The following is a 27,874-nucleotide window of genomic DNA, read 5'->3' as shown; positions in this document are numbered from 1 at the left end:
TTCCTGACCTGCATACAAGTTTCTCAAGAGGCAGGTCAGGTGGTCTGGTATTCCCATCTCCTTTAGAATTCTCCACTGTTTACTGTGATCCACACAGTCAAAGGCTTTGGCATAGTCAATAATACAGACAGTAGTCTTACTTACAATGACTTGAACAATGTTCTCAAACTTTATTGTGCATATAAATTACTGAAAATCATGTTAATATGCAAAGTTTGATTCAGTAGGTCTGGGATGAGACCACATTTTGAGGCATAAACACCTAAGATTATCTTAAGGGCATCTAATGATGACTCAACAGATATTTCTTGAATGTCGTAGTCAGCATGCACAATTATTTACTGCAAATGAGGCAAAGAAATGATTTTTGAAAGAGCATGAGCACTCAGTTGCAATGTTCAATCACTCTTTGATGCTTATTAGTTGCTTAGATTTGGACAGATTTTAACTTTTCCAAGTCCCTTCTTATTATCCCAAGCTTGAGAAATGTCTATTGATTGACTAAGATTTCCAAAGAAATAATCTGTTTCAATGATGACAATTTCAGTTCAATTTAACAAACTACTGAACATATGCAATGAGTTAAAAGAATGGTATACTCAGGTAATAATAAACCACAGTTTATATGAATTTTCCTTTTCTGCAAGTTAAGAGAAACATTATACGACATACAAGCATTAACATTACTAGTTGGGAAGTTTGATGGCCTTTAGCTATCAGCAGGTATATATTTTTAACATTTAAAATTATTTCGGCAAAAATTTAATGTTTCTATGTCGCTTAAAATTCTTAGTTTTTCCTAAATTCTAGAGGTAAACAATGCACCCACATGTATCTCACATTGATTTCTTCTAATTGAATCAGATAAGGAATTGTTTGGGGCCAGGCCCTTGCTACATACTAGAATATCTTTGTTACTGTTCATTAACAGTATGATTCAACGGCTAGCATAAATTGGGATCAAGAAATCTAGACATTTCAGAGATTAAATAAGATATCAAATGTTTGCTAATGGGGAATACTCCAAGATAATGACTTGAAAACTTCTGATTATGTGTCATGGAACATTCTAAACCCAGAAGTGGCTCCTTTCACTCACTTGGCAATAGAACATGGGACTCATCACTAATAATAAACCAACATTAGAAGCTGGTTTGCTACAAATTGTAGTTGGCTAATATTCTCTGTGTTTCAAATTGGGTAATTAATTATATTAGCTACATTTCCTGTGATAGACATATTAGAAACACTGGTATGTTTGCAATGAAACAAATATGGTTTTGCTATTTTTAATAGATGTGATATGCATGCCACATTCCTTTCTTTCCTTTAAAACCATTGTCATTACAATGGAATTTTCACTAATTTTTATGCAATACTGACTACCTAGCTAGTGCTTTTGCAGTTTTGCTTTGTTTCTTACAAACTTTCAACTTTTTATTTTGTATTGGGCATAGCCAATTAACAATGTTGTGGTAATTTCAGGTGACACAAACGCCCCTCCCATTCAGGCTGGCACATAACAATGGGTAGAGTTCCATGTATTATACAATGTGTCCTTCCTTGTTGGTTATCTATTTTGAATATAGCAGTCTGTGTTCTTAAAAGATCATAAATTAAATTTATAAGACAAAATTGGGTACATGTTCTTTTGTTTCATTTTGTCTCATAATTGAAACACTTGATGATGATTTTGCCAAGAAACCAATCTTAGGGTTTCCCTTGATTACAACAGTGTTCTGATGTTTGCTTTTGACTATTTCTGAGTTTCAGAGAAAAATGGTTCTAGGAACCATTTTATGAAAGGCTGAAAGTTCTTAAATAGCTATCCCTCCATTGGGTACTATATGATTACATGTATTTTAGGAATATTTAATTCAGTCTGATTTTTTGAAGTCTTCATTCATTTTACTCCTTTCTCCTTTTGATGGACTAGTCCACAGAACAAGATGGGCCTGAGCCCTTTAGCTATGGGACCATGTGGATAGTTTCTTTAGCTCACTAGCACAGGCAAATATTGTCATGGTTGAGAACCTATTGTTTGGTAGCTGAAAGTCCTAAGTAAAAACCAGTTTATAAAGCCACAGAGTTAACAGTGTGAAAATCAGCTTTCATGTCTCTAACACCAACTTCAATTTTCAGGAGAGAGTTGACTTTTCAAATGCACAGTGAATAGTTGCATTTGTTTTTAATCAAGTAAATTGACATTGCAGCATCAAGCACTCATTTGATTTTTTTTTACATTAAAAAGTAATAATTTTTATTATATTTTGGCCACACTGCACCACAAGTGGGGTGTTCCTTCCCTGATGAGGGGTCATTTGATTTTTAATGCACATTGGTATCACCAAAGATAATTCAAGTGACAGCATAAATAACTGTCAATACTGTGTCAGAATAAAAGCAACTGTCATTTTTTCTAACATGTAGATTCAGAGATTACTCACAATTTAAAGCAGAATAATAGGAAAGGGATATATTCATATTATCAAATACAGCCATGGTTTTAGAAATGCTTCAAAATGAAAGTAAGAGGTTAAAATTTACCAGTTTTACAGAACCTTACTTATATTAATTATAAATTTTCTTTTTAGAGTGTTTCTCTTGGAGGACGGCAGTCTCAAAATATATAATGTTACCAGGTCGGATGCCGGAGTATATACTTGCATAGCTACAAATCAGTTTGGTGTTGCAAAGAACACTGGCAGCCTCATCATAAAAGGTATTTTACTATCTTTGTTTGTGCTTGATGACCACTGGAGATACGTATGCATACCCGACCTCTATCACTGTTAACCCTGAATCATATTGCATATGTGAAATATTTGGTTTCACAACTTATTTGAGTAGTAGCCTTATATTTATTAATAGCATGGTCACTTTGCCAGTGGAACAGCACTGTAGATGTGAATAGCTTGACAGTTCAAAAGCTGTCCAGTGGGTAATAAGACAAAATAAAACCTGCACTTAAAATATGCGGATTTCCACAAATGCCTCCATGAGAGGAATTTATGAATACTTTGATGATGTTAGTGAGGTTTCTTTCAGAAACTATCAATTTGAGTAAAAATTTTACCTGGATGTAAGGCTGCCAAGTACATAGTTGATTCATTTGTTTCTATAACTCTGGGTACTTAACTATAACTAGCAAAATGCAGACTTTCTTGTGTTAGCCTTAATAAGCAGTTCTTTAAAAAGAGAAAAAAAATTAAAATATTGGTGACATGTAAATAATTATTAGATTTCCATCACAGTAAGTGGATACGTTCACCCAATTTCAGATGGTAAAAGTGCACACTCTATTCTTGAAACTTTTAAACTAGTATCAGTCCAAATGTAACTACGTATATCACCAAGGGCCATAATTAAGATTAGACATTTCTATTCTCCATCTCTGCTACTTTATTGAATCTCAGCTCATAAAACTAGTATGTTTAGGGGAAGCCAGGTCACTTTTTCATTTCATTGCCTCCTGGATGATCAGAATGACTGTCTTGATAGAGGAGTCTGAGCAGGTTATTAAGCCCAAATGATTAAATTCAGCAATTGGTGTTTTATCATTATTTCTATTAGAAATAAATAAGTGCAATAAAAAGTAGTTGGGAGAGGGTGGGATGATTTGGGAGAATGACATTCTAACATGTATACTATCATGTGAATTGAATCGCCAGTCTATGTCTGACGCAGGATGCAGCATACTCACCAATTATCCTTTAAAATGTCTAAAGGAAAACAAACACCCACTTTTATCCCTAGAAGATATTTCTGCCAACTTTATCTCAAGCCTATTATATTATGCCAACAATTGTCTGAAATACTCAGGGGAAATGTAAATGATAGAACTTGTGTGAAAATCCAACCAGTGTGGCATATTTTGAAAAATTTCACTTCTTTAATACTGTATTGTCATCAGGTTTTTAAGACTGATATGGACTTAATGTTTCAAGGAATGTGCTATAATTATATTTAATGATAGGGAATTTCCCCAGCAAGTTTTTGGTAATACTCATGTACTAAAAAGTGTGAATGCTTTATGTTTGAAGAAATAACATGTCCATCAAGGGAAGAAAAATCGATTACCTTATTTCCAATTTAGATGCTATGGGTGGTATTCATGCACTATATTACAATAGAAGATTAATATATGCTGGAAAGACACACAGTTAATTTTTCTAGGTATGGAGAAATCCAGTAGGAATTAAAACGTGAAATATTAAAGACAGAACACATCAGTAGTGAAAATGTAGTTTCTCAAAATTTTTGGTGGACTACCGGCGATGGGTAAGCGGGACCAACGGTTTGCTACTAAAATACAATGACAAGATCCTTTCACCACAAAGACTAACGAAAAAAAATATAAATAGATTAAACAACACAGATAGTTTCTCTTCCTCAATATTTTCTTTTGCCTTTGGTATCATAATGATTGTACATTACTAATCAATGGAAGAAAAATCAAGTAAGAAGAGTCACGTAAATATGAGAAACTCAGAAACATCTGCTTAGTTCTAAAGATAGCATGTGGATACTTTAGAAGTGAAACACAGCCATGTAGTCTCCTGATTCTTAGGACAGAAACAAGTTGATAGGTATTTTGGGATTTTCCATAAAACACACCATAGTCCCCAGATACTCGAATCTCTGTGAGTAAGAAAATAATTAAATAAGATTGCTCAGTTAAAAAGCTGACATAGTTTTACTTACTTCTAATATCCTTTGCTGGAGATACTAAAACAAAATTATCTCAACCTGCATTCCTGGTCATCTTCATCTTTTCCACTTTTCCTTCTTCTGTAGCATATTTCATCTTCCTACAAATGATATGGTTCACTTATTCACACGTATTTTCTCCTTATTTTTCCCTTCTTCTAGAAAAGAAATGAAAAAGGCAAGCCCTGGGAACTGTATGTGTTCACTAAATATTTATTGATTGAGTGAAAGGATCTCACCTTATCCCCCTTGGTTCTCAGAGATAATTTCTATCCTGACTTCTCTCCTCTAAAATCTGAAAGTTTTCAATTTTTCAGGATTTATATGTGTTACACTACTTCATAGTAGAGCACTTCAAAGGCAAATAATAAACTTCTAAATACTTTCACTTTTCCAATTTTAGTGTTTGTAGTTACATGATTTTAATGCATAGAGAATTCCACACTCTACAAGGGAGGACAAATAGGAAGCTACATGAAAATCTAAAATATTTCATGGACAGAACTCACTGTTCTTGTATTTTCAGTACAGTTCCAGATGATTTACATATGCAAAAGGGCTTATATCAATATGCATGAATATCATTATTTTCAGTCATTTATATCCCATGATGGGAAGGAATGTGTTTGTTATTTTTAGCCTTCATGAAATATCCACATCCCATTTCAAGGGGATTTGGAGATTTTTTGCTTCTTTGCCATTGACAGTAGCCATTAATGTAATAAAAATTAACACATATACATAATATATTTAAAAAAACTACATAAACACAAAGTATGAAAGCATATTTAGAAACTTTGCTTTTTAACTGATCTGTATTGTATACACTGTGGGATTCTTACACAAAATAGGTCTAAGATAAGTCTATCATTGGCATATCCTCTTAACAAGACTGCTATCTCTAATTCCCTTTCATGTAGGAATGTTGAAGGTATCACTGCTAAAAATTATTTTACAACCTATAGAATTGAAGGTATAATCTGAGATGTAAACGTAATAGTATGCATTGATTCAGTCATTTTCTTGACTATTAAGAGCAGCCATCTGGCTGTTTGTGGTGACAATTTAATATTTCTCTGTGTGCTTGCATATGTGTGTGTGTGTGTGTGTGTGTGTATGCCTGTATATGTGTATGTGTTTGTATTTTCCTGTCTATAGTGTTCATTTATTGTCATTACAGCATCAAGTATAATTTTGTCTCTCAAATCAAGATCAGCTTACAGTGACCTTTCTGGTAATATGGTGGTAAAGAGCAAATGAGAAATTTCAGTAAAACTGATAAAACAATCATCTTTCTTTGAATTTACTTATCAGCCTCAGTCATGCAAGAAATGTTGTTGCTAGATAACATGTAAAAAGATAATTGTTACAAGAGTAAGATATTTTTCAGCTTAATTTTTAGCTGATATGGCTTATCTATGTTAAGAGGATTCTGAAGTTATCTGCACTGTATGTTGGAAATTTCTATTTCACTAATGCAGCAGGATAAAGCAATTTGCCATTCAAACATTGGAAGTGCAATTAGCACCAGCCTTGCCAGAGCCTCAGAAGATGCCCAGGGTAATTTGAGGACATGTTCCATGGGCACAAACAGGAAATTGAAAGGAAAGAGAGTTTAAATGTCTTCGTTTGGAGGACTTGTAAAATACAATGTGTACATACACTAAGAGGCATATGAAAGTCACATTAAAGAGAACATTATTTTATCTGGCATTTGGAAAATTATTAAAAAGCTCAGAAACAGCAGGCTCTAGAAATGATCTTGTTTGCAGGCAACATTTGTTTTTGTTTCCCCACTGGAGAAGTTTTGGATGTTCAATTATAGGCCTCATTGCTTCAGCATTATTTTCAACTGAAATGTCGGAACTTGGAAAAGCATATCTAATGTGCAAATTAAGTTTATTGCTGCTCATTTAGTTGTTTATTCTTTGTGATAGAAGTCTTTATTATACCAGCATGGAGAGTGGCCTATCCATTTTCTCCAGCAGAAGAGGGTGTTCACTGATGTGATTTTACATTTACTAAGAGAAATACTAAGATAGGCAGATAATTGGAGGCTTTGTGGCTTTCCAAGGCAGTTTAAAGGACTTGAGGTGTTTAATTCAGCTGTTAAATCTAGAAGCCCAGCTTTCCTGAGTAAACCAAAAATACAAATTCACAGAGGTGACAAGACACAGTGGAATATATCCATTATTTTGTAGTGGTTGAATTCTCCAAGTACTGCTAATGTCTTTCCCCAAATGTTTAATTCTACATCCCAATTTTATGCAAGGAATGAATTAAAAGATCTAATATAAAGAAGACTTTGACTTAAAATTTTTTAATGCAAGTATTTTTAAGGTGAAAAAATATATAGTGAATTTTTACACTGTCTAGATATGAAATTTTCATTCCCCCTCCAATATTGGAAATAATGCCGAGGGAGTTCTTGAGACCTTAATTTCTTCAAGAGTAAAGGAGAAAGAAAACAAAAAGCATTCATGTAAGGAAGCCCAAAATGTCAATAATATTTCAGCCTTCGTAACAATTTAGTTTATAGTCTTTTAAAAATCTAGCACATATCACTCAAATAAAATTTCCAGGTATGTTAAGCAGCTTTTTTTCTTTTAAATATATATTATATGTTATAGGATGGATATTGTATATTAATTATAATTAATGAATTATAAGTTTGCACATTTTTTGATTATTCAAGAAAATTGTCACCAAACCTACTATTCATTAAAATTTTGCATTGTTTTATTTACTCTTAATAAAAATAGGGGATGTATAGCTTGTGGTTTGTGCCAATTAAAGAGGTCAAATAGATGAACATATACCACTTCTTAAAGTGGTGAAAAGCAAAGACTTGGAAATTAGATTTATCAGTTCAATTAAGAACTAGCGTGAGATCCTAAAGAGTTTGTTTTTGCTATTATTAACATTGTATTATTTATTATCTCATTAATATTTTTTATCAAGTACATAATCTGCTCCAGGCATTGTCACAGGTCCTTTATGTATGTCATCTCATTGAACCCTCAGAACAATATTTTGAAGCAAGTGATCATTAGAGATTGAGGTACAGAGGGCTAAATTACTTGACAAGATCCTTGTGTTATTAAGTGGCAGAACACTTTTTATCCTTCTTTTTTACATTCCAGTAAAGTTATGTAATAATAATTACATGAGATAATTTCACATGGCATTGTTTACAGTTTAGAAAAAGATATAGTAATTTGCAGGTATTAGTACTTCCCTCTAAATACTTCATTTTAATTAATTAAATGTACTTCAATATTTGATAACTTTACATAAGTAAAGAAAGTCTTAAGTGTACATTTGCTGAATTTTGGCAAATGCATACACCCCTGCAACCTCGAAGTCTACCAAAATACATTATCAGCTTGCCTGGCGGCTCAGACAGTAGAGAATCTGCCTGCAATACTGGAGACCTGGATTCAATCTCTGGGTTGGGAAGATCCCCTGGAGAAAGGAATGGCAATCCACCTCAGTATTTTGCCTGCAGAATTCCATGGACAGAGGAGTCTGGCAGGCTACAGCCCATGGGGTCACAAAGAGTAGAACACAGCTGAATTACTAACACTTTCACTTTCACATATTGTTCCCTCATGCCCCTCCCTGGCCTCACCCTATTCTTTTTTTTTTTTTTTTTAATTAAATAGTTTTTTTATTTTTTAAATTTTAAAATCTTTAATTCTTACATGCGTTCCCAAACATGAACCCCCTCCCACCTCCCTCCCCATAACATCTCTCTGGGTCATCCCCATGCACCAGCCCCAAGCATGCTGTATCCTGCGTCAGACATAGACTGGCGATTCGATTCTTACATGATAGTATACATGTCAGAGTGCCATTCTCCCAAATCATCCCACCTTCTCCCTCTCCCTCTGAGTCCAAAAGTCCGTTATACACATCTGTGTCTTTTTCCTGTCTTGCATACAGGGTCGTCATTGCCATCTTTCTAAATTCCATATATATGTGTTAGTATACTGTATTGGTGTTTTTCTTTCTGGCTTACTTCACTCTGTATAATCGGCTCCAGTTTCATCCATCTCATCAGAACTGATTCAAATGAATTCTTTTTAACGGCTGAGTAATACTCCATTGTGTATATGTACCACAGCTTTCTTATCCATTCATCTGCTGATGGACATCTAGGTTGTTTCCATGTCCTGGCTATTATAAACAGTGCTGCGATGAACATTGGGGTACATGTGTCTCTTTCAATTCTGGTTTCCTCGGTGTGTATGCCCAGAAGTGGGATTGCTGGGTCATACGGTAGTTCTATTTGCAATTTTTTAAGGAATCTCCACACTGTTCTCCATAGTGGCTGTACTAGTTTGCATTCCCACCAACAGTGTAGGAGGGTTCCCTTTTCTCCACACCCTCTCCAGCATTTATTGCTTGCAGATTTTTGGATCGCAGCCATTCTGACTTGTGTGAAGTGGTACCTCATTGTGGTTTTGATTTGCATTTCTCTAATAATGAGTGATGTGGAGCATCTTTTCATGTGTTTGTCACCCTATTCTTAGAAGCAACAACTGTCATGATTTTTTTCTGCCATACATGTCATACAAATGCAATCATACAGTACATACTCACTCTTTGGTATCTGACTACCCTCACTTGACTTAAACCACTAGCCATCAACCTTCTCTTTATTAAAAATGAGCAAAACTAAGCAAAACTTTACCAACAGTGGGTTTAGTCTGTGCAGTTAAAAAAAAAAAATCTTGAATTTTAAATATCTTTGCCTCCATTTTCCCCTCTCAAATTTATTCACACTGTGCCCGAAGTATTTGGTTAACAATTGGAAGTTCAGTCTTTTTTTTTTTTTTTCAATGATTCCATTCTGAGGCTAAAGTAGTGAATAAACTTCTCTGTTCCTTGGATATTCTATTTCTAAACTAGTATAGTGGTCACTCAAGCTCTAGTGCCTTTTTTTTTTTTAAAGGAAAAATGTGTGGCATTACAACATTAAAAACAAAACAAAACAAAACACCCAGATGCAAGCTTTTCAGTCTATGGATCCTGAATACTCAAAGAAAGAGTTATTAGCAAATTCATTCAAGTCAAGAAAAGGAATAGGGTAGGAAAGGGGGTAAGGGAATGCAGAGGGAAAAATAATCAATGGAATCAATTGACTCTAATTTTCCTCTTCTGGATTTTATTTTACTTTATCTTCCCTAAATCTAACATAGGGCTTCCCAGGTGGCACTAGTGGTAAAGAACCTACCTGCCAGTATAAGAGACAGAGATTCAATCCCTGGGTGGGGAAGATGCCCTGCAGGAGGGCATGGCAACCCCCTCCAGTATTCTTGCCTGGAGAATCCCATGGACAGAGGAGCCTGGTGGGCTATGGTCTATAGGGTCACAGAGTTGGACACAACTGAAGCGATGTAGCATGCACGCATGCAAACCTAACATTCAGAAGGAAACATTTTCTATTAGGTCCTATAGCCAGGCAAAACTAAAATTTTCTAATTTCATCTCTTATAAAGCTACAGAACACTTCAACCTGGTGTTTTACTACAACCAGAATAAAGTTACCGTTGGAGGACTGAGTGAACATTACCTATTTATAGGAAATATAAATATGATCCCATAAATAGTCATTGCCTATTATGTATCTCACAAAGAGTCAGACATGACTGAGCGACTGAACTGAACTGAACTGATTATGTATTAACTGCTTTGAAAGTGAGTTGTTGGCATATTTAATTCATTAAGCAGAATCTACAGTGCATGCTCTTTTTAAACAGATGTAAGGCCCTGTTTTGATTACTTGTTAATACAGAAGATCTGTGTTTACATTTTATATTACTTTTATATTACTTGCTAGGGAATTTTTCAGTGTTACCTTGCATGATACTTAGACCTATTTTTTCATTTAGACAACTTAAATTTAAGACAATTACTTTATCCAGAAGGTTCTTCATTTGTTTCATTTACTCAGGGGTTTAGGGTAGTCTTTTAATATTTGCTCCAAATCATTTAAATATTGAAGTGGAAGATAAATGGGTAATGGTAACTGCAGGGAAACTATAATATATTGACCATGGTTACTTTGTCCATTGGAATTAAATTGTACTCTGCCAGTGGTAGAATACGATATAAATATGAAATGCTGCAAATAGATTTTAATCTGAAAAACACATGCCTGAGCAGATCATTTTGCACTGGCTAAGAGGATATAAAGCAACCAAGCCTACTGCAAGTATTGGTACAAAGAGGAAAGGTATATTAAATAAAGATTAAAAACTCCTCCATTTCTGTCTTGCTAGAGGTAGGGAATTAGACTCCATCACATCAATTTCCTTGTTTGTTAGTTTTCTCTGTAGGTTTTATTTCAGAGTATTAGCTTTCATTTCCCTGTGTTTGCTTTTCCTAAAGTTAGTAATTTTCTTGTTTGTTTGCTTAGTTTTCTATGGACCTGAAAACAATTCATTCCTCAATTCTGTCTCTACTCTCTTCCTTTGATATTGATCTGCTTTTCTGTCAGGGAGCTTGGTTGCCTAAGCACCATGCCTTTCTCTTGACACACTTCCTCGTTTGAATAGACTGCATCTTCCAATGGATTTTTGAGAAAGAAATCAATAAAAATGTATTTTTTTGAGATCGTTCATGTTTGAAAAGGTCTTTACACTAAGCTTACTTTTGATTGATGCTTCAATTGGAAACAGAATCCTGGATTGGAAATCATGATTTTTCATAAATTTGGAAATCTTACTCTGCTCTAAAAGCTGAAACCATTTTGATTTCTGACCTGTTGCTTGTAACATCTTTTCTCTCTCTCTCTCTGTCTAAAAGTCCTTTTTTTCCAAGTGTCCCACAATTACATGATGATTGGTGTAAATCTATTTTCAGCCTTTTTTACAGGGCATTTGTTGTTACTTTGTCATCCTGGAAGCTCATAGCTCTTTGGGCCTGGGATATCTTTCTGAGTAATTACTCCATTTCTTTTTCTGAAATGCCCATTTATAATAGATTTCCTAGACTGCTATTCAAGTTTATGAGTATCTGTATGCATGTGTGTATGTATTTACTCATCTATGTGTAGAATTTATTGTATTATATATACATATATTTAGATAGGTATAGTCTATCTACATGTTTATATGTTTTATATATACATATTATATATAATGTTTCTATATCCTCACATCCTTTTTATAGCTGTTTTTGCTCTACCTTCTAGGATGTTTTCTCAGCTTTGCCTTCCAGATTTTCTTTTGTATTTTTGCTTTTTTTTAAAAAATTTTTTTCTAAGTGTCTTTTTATTTTCTGGCTATTCTTTTAGATAATATCTTGGTCTTTTCTTCCTTTCCTCTGGAAGTATTGCTTGTAGTTTTTTCTCTTTTCTAGTTTGTTTCTTCTGCAAGGTCTCTCTTTTCCCAAACTACTTTCTTTTCTCTTTGTCCTATCCTTTATTTAGAGGTGTTTGAAGATACATCATGGAACTGTTGTTTGTTCATATTTAGATCACTAAAAATCTTACAGAAAGCTCTAATCAAGAGTGGGAATTTTGAATGATTTAACTTCATATTTAGATGATCTGGTCAGGATATTCCTTTGGAGAACCCTAAGAAAAATATTGGAGTATTTTCTCTTTAGGATCATCAGATTCCCAGGACAACTGTCCCTCACTTCCCTCCCAGGTTTCCTGTCCGGAGAGCAAATGCCAAGCAGATAGCACTCTCAGAGCTGAATACGGCTACAAAACACAAATCTCAGCGCTCACTGTGTACATATTTCCTTAATTCCCTCATTTTCAGTAAGATTTTCCTGACCCTCAACTGGGCTTGGTGATAGGCACCTCAAAGACCCTCTGTTTTATATTCTCTCAGCAAAGTAATTTGCTGGCCTTCTTAGATGGGGAACTACTCTAGAGACCAAATAACATCCTATTCATAAATTCCCAAATGAATGAATACTTAAAGAGATATTAAATAAGTTTTCTCCTCTGTCTTCCCATTGCCAGCCTGTGACTGACCTTTATAGTAAGTCAATTAGAAATCATTCAACTTCATTACAATTTCTCAAAATTTGTCTCCGCTCTTGATCTCTGTTTTGATGGATTTGTATCTTAGAAAATAAATTTCTTTGGCATCATTTATTAGATGTTTATGAGGAACTTGAAATAAATACTATATAATCAATTATCATTACCAGTATATTGTACATCATATTTTTACTGTGATTCTATTTTTCTCATGTAGTATCTAGAAAAAGTCAAGTTTTAGCTATGTTTTGCTTAAACAAAATTTATCAAGTAAACTGGAAAGCACAGTTTGGGAGATATGGGTCATGAACTCACCTCTTCCACTTGTACAATAGATTAATTCCTATACTCACGTTCAGGGATATTCTCTCTCTCTCTCTTTCTCCCTTTCTCTTTCAACCTCTCTCTTTCAAACCTCCCTCCGTCTCTCTCCCGCTTTTTCTCCCTCTTTTTCTCCCTCTCCACTCCTTTCCTGTCCCTCTCACTCACTTTGTCTTTTTCATCTCTATTATCCCCTTTGAGGTATCATTCACACCACCATACTCATATAATTTTAAAAATAGTCATTTTCTGACCATGATTCCCCCTATGGCTATTGCCATGTTGGACTTTTCCCCTTTATACTGAAGCCCTTTTAAAAGTTCGTCTGTATGAGCTTGCATTTTTCAATCCTTCTTGTCCATTCTGTTTTGAATCCATACAACCAGGCATCAGAATTGCTCTTAACAGGGTGCTAGTAGCCTCCACACTGTTTAGTCAGTGGTCAGTTCTCAGTCTTCATCTTTGTTATTCTATCAGACTACTGATCACATTCTTCTTCATATATATTTCTCACTTCTTTGCCAAGACACAGTATTTGTCACATTTTCTTTTAACATCTTGAGTTACTCTTTTTCAATTTCCTCTTATCAGTTTTCTTAATTTGGAATATGCTAAGGAGCTGTCCTTGAATTTATTCTCTGCCATAGCTACTACCATTCACTTGGTAGCTCATCTAATCTCATCATCTAAAATAACATCCTTAAGCTAATTCCCAAAATGATAAACCAATTTAAGCATTTTTCTTAATTTCAAAATCCAGTGAGCAATTTATCATATTCAGTTATCAATTTGCTACATCCTAACACTGACCCCTAATTCTCACTCCCCAAACCTGCTTCTCCTACCACTTTATGAATGACAACTTAAAATGACAGTTGCTCAAGCCAAATTCTTGTAGTCATTCTAACTTATTTTCTAAAAATGGCCTCAACAATCAAGATATGCAAAGAATCTAACCACTTTCCACCACTTCAATTATCAAATATTAGTTAAACAATTATTGTCACTTTCCCAAAGTATGTTACTAGAACAGTGATGACCAACCAAGTTCATTTTGCCTGCTGGGGACATAGGACAATGTGAAGAGACACTTCTGATAGTCACAACTGAAGGATCTACTAATATCTAGTACATAGAGGCCAAAGATGCTGCTAGATATTCTATAATGCACAGAATAGTCTCCCCACTTCCCTCTGAATTGGCTGACACATACATGCAACAAAAAAATTATCTGGGCCAAAATGATGACAATATTGATGTTAAGGGATGCCCCATAGTCTCAAAAACATGAGTCTCAATTCCATCTTTGTCTCCTTTCTAGAAGCTTGAATATTCATATTAAATTATAGATGAGATTTTTGCATCTTTTATGGAGATCCTAGGATTTCCCTGGTGGCTCAGATGGTAAAGTGTCTGTCTACAATGTGGGAGACCTGGGTTCAATCCCTGGGGCAGGAAGAGCCTCTGGAGAAAGAAATGGCAACTCACTCCAGTACTCTTGCTTGGAAAATCTCATGGACGGAGGAGCGTGGTAGGTTACAGTCCAAGGGGTCACAAAGAGTCAGACACGAGTGAGCGACTTCACACTTCTAAAGGCTCCTCAGTTCAGTGTTATTTGCTCAGTCCCATTCTGATGTATACCTGGAACAATGCATGGGTTCTGCACCAATTTAATGGTTTTGAATTAAATGTTGAATAAACAATTAGTATAGTTTTATACTCATTAAGAGTTTCTACATCTGTCCTAAGGAGCACTCACTTCTTTCTCCAAATGACATGAATCATCATACTGCTCAAGCTGTTAAATGGCCTAAATATTCCCAACACTACACATAATCTATTATAAAACATTAATAACATGGATAAACTTCTGTCCTGACTAGTTGAAGTAGCATTGTCACATCAATATCAATCACAAATATTGTAAAAAATATTTTTTTAAATAAAAATCTCAAACAGAAATTTTGGTAGTCTCACACTGCCAGAAAGATAAAGAGCTGAGCTCAGAATCAACCAAACAGAATGAGGTCAGCTAAGCAATTCGGTCTTAAATCAAGTCACCTAAGGGACCATGCCCTAGTAATAAAAACAGAACAAAATTGTCCAGGATTTAAAGTCACTGACTGCAGACTCAATTTGATCAATTCCTGACCAGATTCTGCTCTTTTTCCAAATTCCTGCTTAAAAAGTAAGTCTTCTTGGGAAAAATGTAACAAAATGAAAATATTTACATTTTGAGCCACAGTGCCTGATATTTCATAAAACATTATTATCAATAGCTGGAGCCAGGACCAAATGACCCAAACCCAGAGAAATATCAGAAGGTAACAAGACATCACAACTGATAGAAAGGTAGAAGTTGTTACACAAGGATTTTCAAATAATTGTGATTATCTGTCATTTTAGTAATTAAGTCTTGTCCAATGCTTTGTGACCCCATGTACTCTAGCCCACCAGGCTCCTCTGTCCATGGGATTTCCCTGACAAGAACACTGGAGTGGGTTGCCATTTCCTTCTCAAAGGGGATCTTCCACACCGAGGGATAAAACCTGTGTCTCCTGCATTGACAGACAGATTCATTATGGCTGAGCCACCAGGGAAGCCCCAATTGTGATTAGTATGTTTTTCAAAGAGAGAACCAGATGGAGAATTTCAGAAGAGAAATGGTATGCAAAATTAATTGGAAGTTCTAGAAGTGAAAAGTACAAAGGCTAAAATTAAGAACAAAATGGATCAACTTAACAGCCAAAGAGATATTTCAAAGAAGATTAGTAAAGAGGAGGATATATGAATAGAAAATATCCAGAATGGAAAAAAAAATGCAATAGGAAAGACAAAAAAGAACATAAGGAACATACTGTTTACAGTGAATAGCTCTAACATACATGAAATCTTGGTTCCAAAAGGAGCAGAGAGGGGAGAAATAAAATAAGGGGTGGAGAATTTGAAGAAATATTTGCGAGAGATTAAAAAAAACCAGACTTTAAATGACAGCAGTCATCTGTCATATGAGCCTTACTAGGATAAATACAAAGGAAAAGTTAAATAAGCACATAGTAGTGAAACCAAAGGCGAGGAAAAATCATTCCAATTAAAAAAAAATACAAATAGCAAAGACATTGACAGTTATCATAACAAGAGAATTAAAGGACTCAAGAAGATGGTAGAAATACCTTTCTAACCTTAGTCTTTCAGACGATACAATAAAATTCTATTCCAAGTAAAGATATCCTCTTTAATGAAGACAAAACAGAGATGCTTTCACACAAACAAAATCTCAGAAAATTCATCACTAAAATCTTCAGAAAAGAACATAAATGGAAGAAGAAATTAAAAGCAATGGGAAAAAAAGAAGAAAAAAAGAAAAAGAAAAAAAAAGGAAAAAAAATAAAAGCAATGGGAAGAGTTAATATGTTCATATGAGACTAATTGAGATTCTGAGGAATTAGAAAGAGGATTCAAATTTAAACTTTTAATTTCTAGTCTTTACGAGTTAACTAATAAGAGAAAATACCAGAGAATTTCATCACCTGTTTTAAGTGCTATTTATATGCTAGTTTCCTTTATATTGGTATCTTAGCAACATTTTCAATAATGTCATAGACAAGTAAAGCCAGAATCACATGTTTACAGAGGGAGAAAGATTTGGTGATTTTCTTAAGATATGTCAGTGTTTTGAGAGAAGTTGATAATTTCAGAATCACCTGAGCCATTGTTATTCTGAACAATGTCACTGAAAGACTATTATTCACAGACAGAGATTTTCACTGAGTTAAAACTACAAACGAAACAAATAAATAGTGACACAAAGTAGTATTTCCTAGATGCTCAAAAGACCAATACATGATGGATTGCCATCCCTGGCTTGTAAAAATATACCTGAGGATCATGATATGTAATAGTGTGTTTTGCCATTCACATAGGAACAAGCCACACTTATATTTAAAGAAATCATGCTAAACAATTCTGAAGTACTTTGATGATAGTTTTCATGTCTCCTGAGGTGCTCTTAACTAAAGATGTGTTCTGAAAATATCACTGTCTGTTTTGACAATGTGAATTTGAGTAAAGTTCATCAAAAGCATTATGGATTTTATAATGTCTTTTTTTACACTTCTTAAGGGTAGGATGAAAGAGGAGAGTGAAAAAGTTGGCTTAATGCTCAACATTCAGAAAACGAAGATCATGGCATCTGGTCCCATCACTTCATGGCAAACAGATGGGGAAACAGTGGAAACAGTGTCATACTTTATTTTGGGGGGCTCCAAAATCACTGTAGATGGTGATTGCAGCCATGAAATTAAAAGACGCTTACTCCTTGGAAGAAAAGTTATGACCAACCTAGAGAGTATATTGAAAAGCAGAGACATTACTTTGCCAACAAAGGTCCATCTAGTCAAGGCTATGGTTTTTCCAGTAGTCGTGTATGGATGTGAGAGTTGGACTGTGAAGAAAGCTGAGTGCCAAAAAATTGATGCTTTTGAAGTGTGGTGTTGGAGAAGACTCTTGAGAGTCCCTAAGACTGCAAGGAGATCCAACAAGTCCATTCTAAAGGAGATCGGTCCTGGGTGTTCTTTGGAAAGAATGATGCTAAAGCTGAAGCTCCAGTACTTTGGCCACCTCACATGAAGAGTTGACTCACTGGAAAAGACTCTGATGCTGGGAGGGATTGGGGGCAGGAGGAGAAGGGGAGGACAGAGGATGAGATGGCTGGATGGTATCACCAACTCAATGCACGTGAATTTGAGTGAACTCTGGGAGTTGGTGATGGACAGGGAGGCCTGGCTCCCTGGCCAGGGATGATTCATGGGGTCGCAAAGAGTCGGACACGACTGAGCGACTGAACTGAACTCAAGGGTAGGATTGTTATATCAAGCTACTTTCATATGATACAGATCTCACTGAAATAGATTGAAAAGAGTAAATATTAAAATTCTGTTATTTTATAAACTCTTCATTAACTCTTGCCATTCATACTTATAATAACTTTCAAAAAATGGTCAGTCATCACTCTAAAAGCTGAATGGAAAAGTGCCTCCCTCTTCTGTATGTAAATATTCATTATCCCCATCATTTTCTTTTTGTCTTTCTTTTATTGTTACTAAAAAATCAGAAGTAAAGAAGGTAGTATAAGGAACACAATGTACTCGTGAATCAGGGTTGATCATGATCAACTCATAACCAACTTTGTTTCATCTATACCCTCACCTACTTTCCCCAAATCCACCCAAATATCTCAAGGAAAATCATAAACATTATAATTCCATTTATAAATATTGCAGAATGTATTTTAAATGATAAGAGGATCTTTTTAACATAACAATAAACCAATTTTCTCATCTACAATTACTCCAACATTTTTCAGAGTTAAATTTTACATGATTTTCTCATAGATATATATTTATATATGCATTATGCATGCTAAATACACATACATATACAGGTATACATATATATGTATATGTCGTGAAGTCACTCAGTCGTGTCCGACTCTTTGTGACCCCATGGGCCGAAGCCCACCAGGCTCCTCCATCCATGGAATTTTCTAGGCAAGAGTACTGGAGTGGGTTGCCATTTCCTTCTCCAATGTGTGTGTATTTTAACTCTCTTTAACCATAAAGTCATATTTCCAAACTTTATTTCTTAGAATTCTTTATATTTCAAGATATATTAAGAGGTGTCGCATGAATTAAAAATGTTCCATATCTAGTAAGTGCAAGAAATCTAGAATTATATAAATTTTAAAAACATTCTTTAATGAAGGAATATTCAGAGCTTTTAATATGCTAAAATGTACTATAAAACTCTAAAAGCAAACAAAGTATACAGAATTAATTATAGTTGAATAGCCTGAGAAGTTCATCTTGGTTTATCATGTGAAACATCACTAATCACTGGATATGATTTTTTTCCCTGAAACCAAGGCATTGGTGGCTTTATGACAATATAGTTTACATAGCTTGGACTTTCCTAAAATAGAAAATTCAGGTTCAGTTTTCAAAACCTAAGGCAATATTTCTCAAAGCATGGACCTGGACTGACCACATCAAAATCAGTTGAAGAAGCCACCTGTTAAAAATCCATTTCTAAAAATCCTGCAACCTTGCTGAATCAGTAATTCTTGTGGGAGCAGAGAAATTCACATTTTGAACACAGTCTCCAGGAAACTCATGCTAAATTTTTAAACTACTACAGCAGAATTTCTATAAATACTTAAGGAATAGGCAAGGAAAATATAATTATGTGAAATGAAAAGGAATTACTATCCCCCTATTTTGTTTCAGAGAAAGAGCCTTAAAGAATTTCAAAGTTTTACAAATGATAGAGTCTAGCACAGTCGACATCCTTCCTTTTTAACTCATTATAATTCAGGCCCTAATTATCTCACTTTTCCACAAATACCAAGAAGTATTTCAGTGTTAATAATGAGCTTCAGCTTACTGCACCTACTCTACCAGAATGTATGCATTCCCAGGAAAAGCGTACACTAGAAGTGTGTATGTAAATCCCCCCATTCCACCAGAGTGATTTGAATAGCTTTAATTTTTTTCCTCCAATGTTAGTTTCTTAAGAAGCTAAAGTGTATGCAAAGGAGGAGTCTGAACTTATTAATGAACTAAAGCTACTCCTGTTCTTTCCCTAAAATAGTATAAAAATTGTGTATGTTTCTTCTGCTGGAGAACCATTCCATTCTCTGAAAGTGTGACTTTGTCTCTGCGGGATACTCACTTCTAGTTCAGAGATAGAACTGTGGCGCTTGCAGAAGGGAGCTCTTTAGATAGCAATTGGCAGCCTTGTGGGTGTTGGAGAGCCACCTACACAGGATTAGGGCAGGTCTGCATGTGGTGTGAGGACAGAATAAAGTAGTTATCAGCGTTCTTGTCCATGCTCGTCCTCACCCCCACAAGAGGGTACTTACAGGGAAACTGTGTTCAGATAAACATGCATTCCCTGTTTTGGATAACAAGTCTGCCTACATAGAAGCTTCTTTTAAATATAATCCATTTTTTTTCACCCCACAGAAACTAGTATGTCTCTATGCCATTTATTCCCTCTGCTTTGTACTTCCAAGGCTTCTCATTTTATCAGCAATTTTTTAACAGGACATCTGGAGCTGGTTTCAGCCTTGTGCAGCCCAGTCACACAGGATCCCATGCTGAGTTTTGCCTCATGTTTGGTCTAATGCTCTATAGTCGCTGTCTTGAAATCCTTGATCACTTTGTTTCTGAACTTGCACTTCGTAAGTGAAAAATCTACAGGGACAGTGGAGCATGCACATGAGCAGAGGAGATATGCTGGGTAGAAGCACAAACAAGTTTTTACGGCTCAGCAGCAGCTGCTTGTGCACAAACAGGTTCAGGTCTGTGCACCATGCAGGCAACATACATGGACAACAGGTGGTATCATGTGCACCCATCTGCCTCATGGGAGTGAGTGCTGAGAGCTGAGGCCAGAGGAGGGTGGCGTCTCAGGACCTGGGGGCTACATGGATTCAGGTGATGATGGCAGCAGCTGTGGAAACATCAGAGGATGACAGCAAGGGCTTCAGGAGAGCAAGAGAATGAGAAAGTAGTCAATGTCCAGATCCACAGTGAGAGGTCAGCTACCCCATCTGTCCTCAGGGGATGTCAAATGCCATTTGTACAAATGTTAACTCTTCAGCCTGAGCACCAGGACAGGATCCATCAGGGCCAAGCCAGTAAATTTTGTCAGTAAAGTATTATGAAACAAAATCCTACATATGGACATTGTAGTAAAGCATATCATAGTTAACGTGAATTTTTCAAAGTTTAGCATGCATGATTGTGAAAATGTGTGCAACACTAGAAAGCTAATATCCAGAGGCTTAGAAATAGATATTCAAATTTAAATATTAATTTACCCAATGGGAAAAATACTACTTTTATACTAAGCTTCAGGTAAACCAATTATTAATGAGTGTTTCTTCATAAGTGGAGATACAGCAGTAGAATACCTAAACATTTTGGATTATACATAAACCACTAAGCCACTTTTCAGTTTCTTGTGAAACCTTCACAAGTTACAGGATGTGTCCAAAGAATATAAGTTTCACTGTTTAGATAAACATCTAAAATTAAATCCAGACTTAAGCAGAATGGATTTGTATAAAGAGTTAAATAATAAAAAAAAGAAGAGTTAAATCGAGAATCATTATCTTTAGACCTTCTAAGATTCAACATTTCAAAATAATTCATTGGAAGTTTATTCTAATATTGTCACACCTATAAAATACTCTCAAGAGTTCTTTCACAAGTGCATCAACAGAAACATGATTGCAAAGTTTAAAAGAAAAATTTCAGAAAGCATTTGTAATTTTATATTTGCCATGAGCAATTGATGTCAATCACTTTGAAAATAAAATTACTAAAAATGTAAATTCTGATGACCTAATAAATAGATTTACAGAAGAGTGAGAAAACGCTCATGATCAATCAGGATTTAACTTTATTAATAAAGTATTATTATGTAATGAATTATATAAATGAACTAAAAATAAATTTTTTGCAATTTGTATGCTTATGTTTTTACTCATGTATCACTGCTACTCTGTTACATTTTATAGGTAATACGTATATTATTTTCAAAGCAAAGTTCTCCATATTTAGCAAAGTGCATTTTCCCTATTTTTTTTTAAATCCACATATTATGTAGCTGTCCCTAAGAACATCTAAAGCTTACATTTTGAGTCTATCATAATTTTCAATTTCACTCCTTGTTCACCCTCCAACACTGCTTTCTAGCAAAATGGCTGCCTTGTATTCACAAGCTATATTTGTTTACACAGATTTTTTGTAAATGCTCCTGCCTGCATAGTGAATAAAGTTACTTCTTCCGGCCAGTTATGTTTACTTAGGTAACTCCTATTTGCCTTCTTTGTATGTGTGCTCAGTCATGTCCAATCCTTTGTTGTCCCAAGAATACTGCAGTGTGCTGCCATTTCCTACTTCAGGAGATCTTCCTCACACTGAGACTGAATCTTGAGCCTCCTGCATTGGCAGGCAGATTCTTTCCCACTCACTACCTGGAAATCCACTTGCCTTTTACTGTCAACTAAAACAACTCTTTCTTAAAAAAATGATCCTTCAGCATTCACTGTTTTAATAGAATTATTTATTTCTAATATATGGCGTTATCACAGTTACAGAGCTTTCCTGGTGGTTCAGATAGGAAAGAATCTGTCTGCAATGCAGGAGACCCCAGTTCAATCCCTGGGTTAGGAAAGTCCCCTTGAAAACGGAATGGTTACCCACACCAGTATTCTTGCCTGGAGAATCCCATGGAGAGAGGAGCCTGGTAGGCTACAGTCCATAGGGTCACAAGGCGTTGGACTCAACTCTGAGTAACTAACATTCTCACTTTTCATCATAGTCATAGCTATGTATTTCTGAGCATGATTTGTTTAATATCAGCTTGTTGCTTTAGATATAAAGCTCTGTGAAGGCACACATTGCATCATATTTATTTGGTGCTTTTATCATTCCCATTTCATCCTTGTTGTTGTTCAGTCACGCAGTCGTGCCCAGCCCTTTGCAACTCTGTGGACTGCAGCACAACGGCTTCCTTATCCTTCACTATCTCCTGAGGTTGCTCAAACTCTTGTCCATTGAGTTGGTGATGACATACAACCATCTTATCCTCTGTCATCCCCTACTCCTGCCTTCGATTTTTCCCAGCATCAGGGTCTTTTTAATAAGTCATGTCTTCACATCATGTGGTCAAAGTATTGGAGCTTCAGCTTCAGCACCAGTCCTTCCAATGAATATTCAGGGCTGATTTTATTTAGGATTGACTGGTTTGATCTTCTTGCAGACCAAGGGACTCTCAAGAGTCTTCTCCAAAATCACAGTTCAAAAGCAGCAATTCTTCAGTTCTCAGCCTTCTTTATGGTCCAACTCTCACATACACACATGACTACTGGAAAAGAATATTTGACTCTGTGGATCATTGTTGGCAAAGTAATTTCTCTGCTTTTTATTATGCTATCTAGATTTGTCATAACTTTTCTTCCAAGGAGCAAGTGTCTTTAATTTCATGGCTCTGGTCACCATCTGCAGTGATTTTGGTGCCCAGGAAAATACAGTTTGTCATTGTTTTCATTGTTTCCCCATCTATTTGCCATGAAGTGATGAGAACAGATGCCATGATCTTAGTTTTTTTAATGTTACATTTTATTTCCTTTACTTAGCATACAGCTGGAATTTGGTGGTTGCTCAATAAATATTACTTAATAAGTGAATTAATTAGTGAAAATATGTGAACATTATAATAAATTATTTCTTATGCATGGATTTTAGTCATCATTAATATACTTCTGGTGAGCTATGTATATAGGAAATGATTTGTCTAATTTTGTCACTTGCAGTGCCATAATTAAAAGGAGAGGCTTTCATTTTTAATGTTTGAAAATTATTTTTAATTGCATGATCTAAAACTTTAAATCAGAGCAGTTATATTCTACCAGCACGTTGAATTATCCACCTCATCCTCCTATGAGTGTAAATAAGATGTTATTGAAATATTTTTTTAAAAGATAGTATAAGAAGGAAAATATTCTCTAGTTTTAAAAAGTATTATTGAAACCATGATATTGTTCATCTTTTCTTTGTGGGAGACCCATGAAGAAGGCTTGGGATTAAGAATGGATTTAGCCCTAAAAATCATTCTAGAAATGTTTCCCCAGAAATAATTAGAATAAAAAGTGCATGCATCTAACATAATAAGGGAAAGAGTATCTTTAATATGTAAAAATAAGAAGATGCATCTAATATAGATTGGGTTAGATTTTCCTCCATCATATTCAGAAATATGTGTTTTTATTTTTCCATGATTCTTTTATTTATGTGTACCTTAAAGCCTATGATTATTTCTTCCTGCTTTTTTATCGTTAAGAAAACAATCACAACTTTTAAAATATTAGAACAATACTTGAACATTCTGTTGGTAAAATAGAGTGGCAAACTCATTGTATGAATATACACATTCAACTTCAGTGCTACTTTGATTTCTTGAGCAATACAGAGAAGCCAGAATGAAAGGAAAGATTTTAGCCTACCTCCTACAAGGTTAAATTTTATCTTATGAGTGATCTTTAGAGAAAGAGATTTTCCAGGGTCCTAATTTCATTTTGCTTTAAAACTGTTTTGAAACTTCATGTACAATATTTTTAAAATATAATTTGCCAAAATTCTTAATTCTTAAATATTAATCCTTTAGAATATATTTTACTTTGGTAAGATAGTGCATCAGTTCAGTTCAGTTCAGTTCAGTTCAATTCATTCACTCAGTCGTGTCTGACTCTTTGCGACCCCATGAATCGCAGCATGCCAGGCCTCCCTGTCCATCACAAACTCCCGGAGTTCACTGAGACTCACATCCATCGAGTCAGTGATGCCATCCAGTCGTCTCATCCTCCGTTGTCCCCTTCTCCTCCTGCCCCCAATCCCTCCCAACATCAGAGTCTTTTCCAATGAGTCAACTCTTCGCATGAGGTGGCCAAAGTACTGGAGTTTCAGTTTTAGCATCATTCCTTCCAAAGAAATCCCAGGGCTGATCTTCTTCAGAATGGACTGGTTGGATCTCCTTGCAGTCCAAGGGACTCTCAAGAGTCTTCTCCAACACCACAGTTCAAAAGTATCAATTCTTCGGCGCTCAGCCTTCTTCACAGTCCAACTCTCCCATCCATACATGATAGTGCATAGCTACATGCAAGTGTGTGTCCAAGTTTTTTTTTTTTTTCTTTATGGTTATTGAATATTACCAATATTGAATATTGGTAAATTCTTAGTGCTCTAAAATCAAAATTATGTAGTTTGGTATAAAATGTATAAAAAATGATATCACTATGAGTCTATTTTAACCATAGAATTCCTGAGTCCGACTGGAAATCTGTTTGTGTCCTTTCAAATTGTCCTTTGAAACTGGTCAATGATTGTAGAGCAAGATATTGTGACACATATTTCTAGAAGCAAAATTTTTTATGATAGATGTGGAACTCTAAAATTAAAAATTCTGGATGAAAAATTTTAAAAATTACATCTTTCCTATTCATGTTGCACTTTTATCTAAAATATAATTTTTTATCACAACTATGTCAGAAATCAATATGTAGTATTCACACTGGCAAATATAAACTTATGATTATAAATTTTAATATGAACTATTGTAATTATGTACCTAGGAACACAATTTGTTTATAGTATATGAAATTAATCAAATAATTAGAGTTGTAACCATTTGGTGGGTTACAAGGTTTTGCCTGGAATTTCAGAATAAAACAATAATAACAATGGTGTGATGCACTCTCTGTGTAGTGAATGTTGTCTTTTGAGGTCCCTGGTTTCAACTTATTTTAATATTAAGTATAAATGAGAATATGTCTTGAATTTTCTTACAAGTAATAGGTTATGTTGCATAATGTAGAAATATTTGAAAAGTGGGAATATAATTTTTCTTATTGAGTATAGTAGAGCTTCATGTTGGACTTATATAATTTCAAACAATGGCACAATGATTCAAAATATGTATTTTATAGCTATATGCTAGCATTTTATAAAGTTTTAAAACAATAATTTTTTTCTCAACAGAGAGGACTGTTATTACCGTTCCACCTTCCAAAATGGATGTTACAGTTGGCGAGAGTATAGTCCTACCCTGCCAGGTGTCCCATGACCCCTCCATTGAAGTTGTATTTGTATGGTCTTTCAATGGAGATGTCATAGACTTTAAAAAAGGAGTGGCTCATTTTGAGAGGATTGGAGGAGTAAGTTGCTGAAATTTTTAAGTGCTTAATAAAGTGAATCAAGCCTTTTTACATGAATCAACATTGTTCATAATTATTATCCCCATATTTATTTGCATGGATAATCACTCACTGTCTGTTTACAAAGCTGCATCTGTTTTTGATTTATTTTGTTTTATGTCTCTCATAGAAATGCTTGTGTTCTAGATGCAATTATAATAAAGGGGGTAATAAAAGGGATCAACTAAGAAAAACTATAATGATACTGGTATATCTCCTAATTTCAGAGATGCCTCTTATTTCATATTTATCCAGCTTAAAAAAAAAAATGAGACCTGCTGGGTTTCATTATGTTTTTATCCCTTTTTCCCTTTCTATCTACAGGACTCTGTTGGGGATTTGATGATAAGGAATATTCAGTTAAATCATTCAGGAAAATATCTATGCACAGTAAAAACAACTCTTGAAAGTTTATCTGCTGATGGTGATATCATTGTGAGAGGTAAGCATAAATGGTGAAAATAGATGAGAACTCTGTTTATTCACAATCAAAGACATTAATATGTACATGGTCGATTTTTGAGTAACCACATTATGATAAAGCAGTAAAATAAACAGCACAATTTTTTTTCCTAAACTCCAACACCCCAGGGTGTGACTTACAAATATTAACATTGAATTGAGTAGGTTTTGTTTCTTTATAAGGAATGATCAGACTTAGCTAGCAGTATTGTTCCCTAAAACTTAGATATGCTTTCTATTCATAATAAACCACTCTTGTTTTTGAAGGTCTCCATATCAGTTGCATTTATTTGAGTTAGCTTTCGAGAGAGGAATGGGTGAGAATGGTTCTCAGTTTTTGAGATTAGCTCTCTATTGGATGATATTCAACCATCCCATGACTGGCATTTTCTAATCTTCAAAGGAAGCATTTCTAAAGTAATCTCTCACCATGTAAGCTGAATTAATAGGGTTTTTATCACAAGTAATGTGCTAAAATACATTATGTTCGATATTTTATTTTCTAAGCATGACAGATCAAATATCCTTGTCCCAAATCCACAAATTTAATAATTTCTAATATAGTCATCATAAAACATATTTTTAAGGTCCCCCAGGTCCCCCAGAGGATGTAAGAGTGACACATATTTCCAGTGCTTCTTGTCAACTAAGCTGGAGACCAGGCTCAGATAATAACAGCCCCATTCAAATATTTAGTATTCAGGCTCGGACACCATTTTCTGTGGGTTGGCAGGCTGTTTCTACAGGTAAGTGATGCATGATTTTGGATGACTTTCTAAAAGATATTTTGTTTTGTTTTGATTAAATAGTTGATTTTTTAAAATTAGTGCCAATTTAATTGCCTAAAGCATAACCTTCTTTTCAGTTCCAGAAATTCTCAATGGTAAGACATTCAATGCAACAGTGGTTGCTTTGAATCCTTGGGTTGAATATGAATTTCGTGTAGTTGCTGGGAACAGCATTGGGATTGGAGAACCAAGCAAGCCATCAGAGTTGTTAAGAACCAAAGCATCAGGTAAGATATCAATGTCTTCTAAAGATGAAGGAGATTGTTTATGATATAGTTCCTAAAGATGATAAGTGAAAAGTCATGTAGCATTTTTGGTCCACAATCAGAAGCAGTAAACCAGTGGCTCTTATTTTCCATTTTTATGTGCACAGAGCAATGGGTATTTTCTCCCCAAAAGTGAATTCAAAACAAGATGATTAAGAAGGTATATCAAAAATAAGAATTTTTCAAAAGCTCTCCTCTCATCTATTTTCTAGCCAAAATCCAATAGAGAATCTGTAGATTTGTAACTGTAAATAAGCTACCACTTGTTTCATTCAATATCTTAGCCAAGAATTAACTACCACTCTGTTGGTTCAATCAGCCACACATTTCCATTTATTTTTCAACTCTGACCTAGCTTTCCAGCTTCAATGAGTGATACTATAAATTTTTCCACATGCAAATGAGGTGAATGTTAAACTCATTTAACAGAAGCGCTAATTGAGCATCAAGTGTTTTGCTGAACAGCAGAATACAAGTAGAACCTGCCTTAGAAATCACACCT

The 27,874-nt window shown here is 34.9% G+C and overlaps 1 protein-coding gene across 1 annotated transcript in view; it reads left to right on the top strand.

Annotated features, from left to right (window-relative positions):
- Positions 1-27,874, top strand: part of LOC101112602 (contactin-6) — a 328,617-nt gene that overhangs the window by 279,370 nt on the left and 21,373 nt on the right. The window contains 5 exon segments of the mRNA XM_060402851.1: positions 2,595-2,722; positions 25,642-25,817; positions 26,181-26,298; positions 26,906-27,064; positions 27,184-27,333. Coding sequence (XP_060258834.1) covers positions 2,595-2,722; positions 25,642-25,817; positions 26,181-26,298; positions 26,906-27,064; positions 27,184-27,333 — 731 coding nt within the window.

This window comes from Ovis aries, chromosome 19, assembly GCF_016772045.2.
Source record: "Ovis aries strain OAR_USU_Benz2616 breed Rambouillet chromosome 19, ARS-UI_Ramb_v3.0, whole genome shotgun sequence".
NCBI classification, from domain to species: domain Eukaryota; kingdom Metazoa; phylum Chordata; class Mammalia; order Artiodactyla; family Bovidae; genus Ovis; species Ovis aries.
This window is presented reverse-complemented; position numbering and strand designations above follow the sequence as displayed.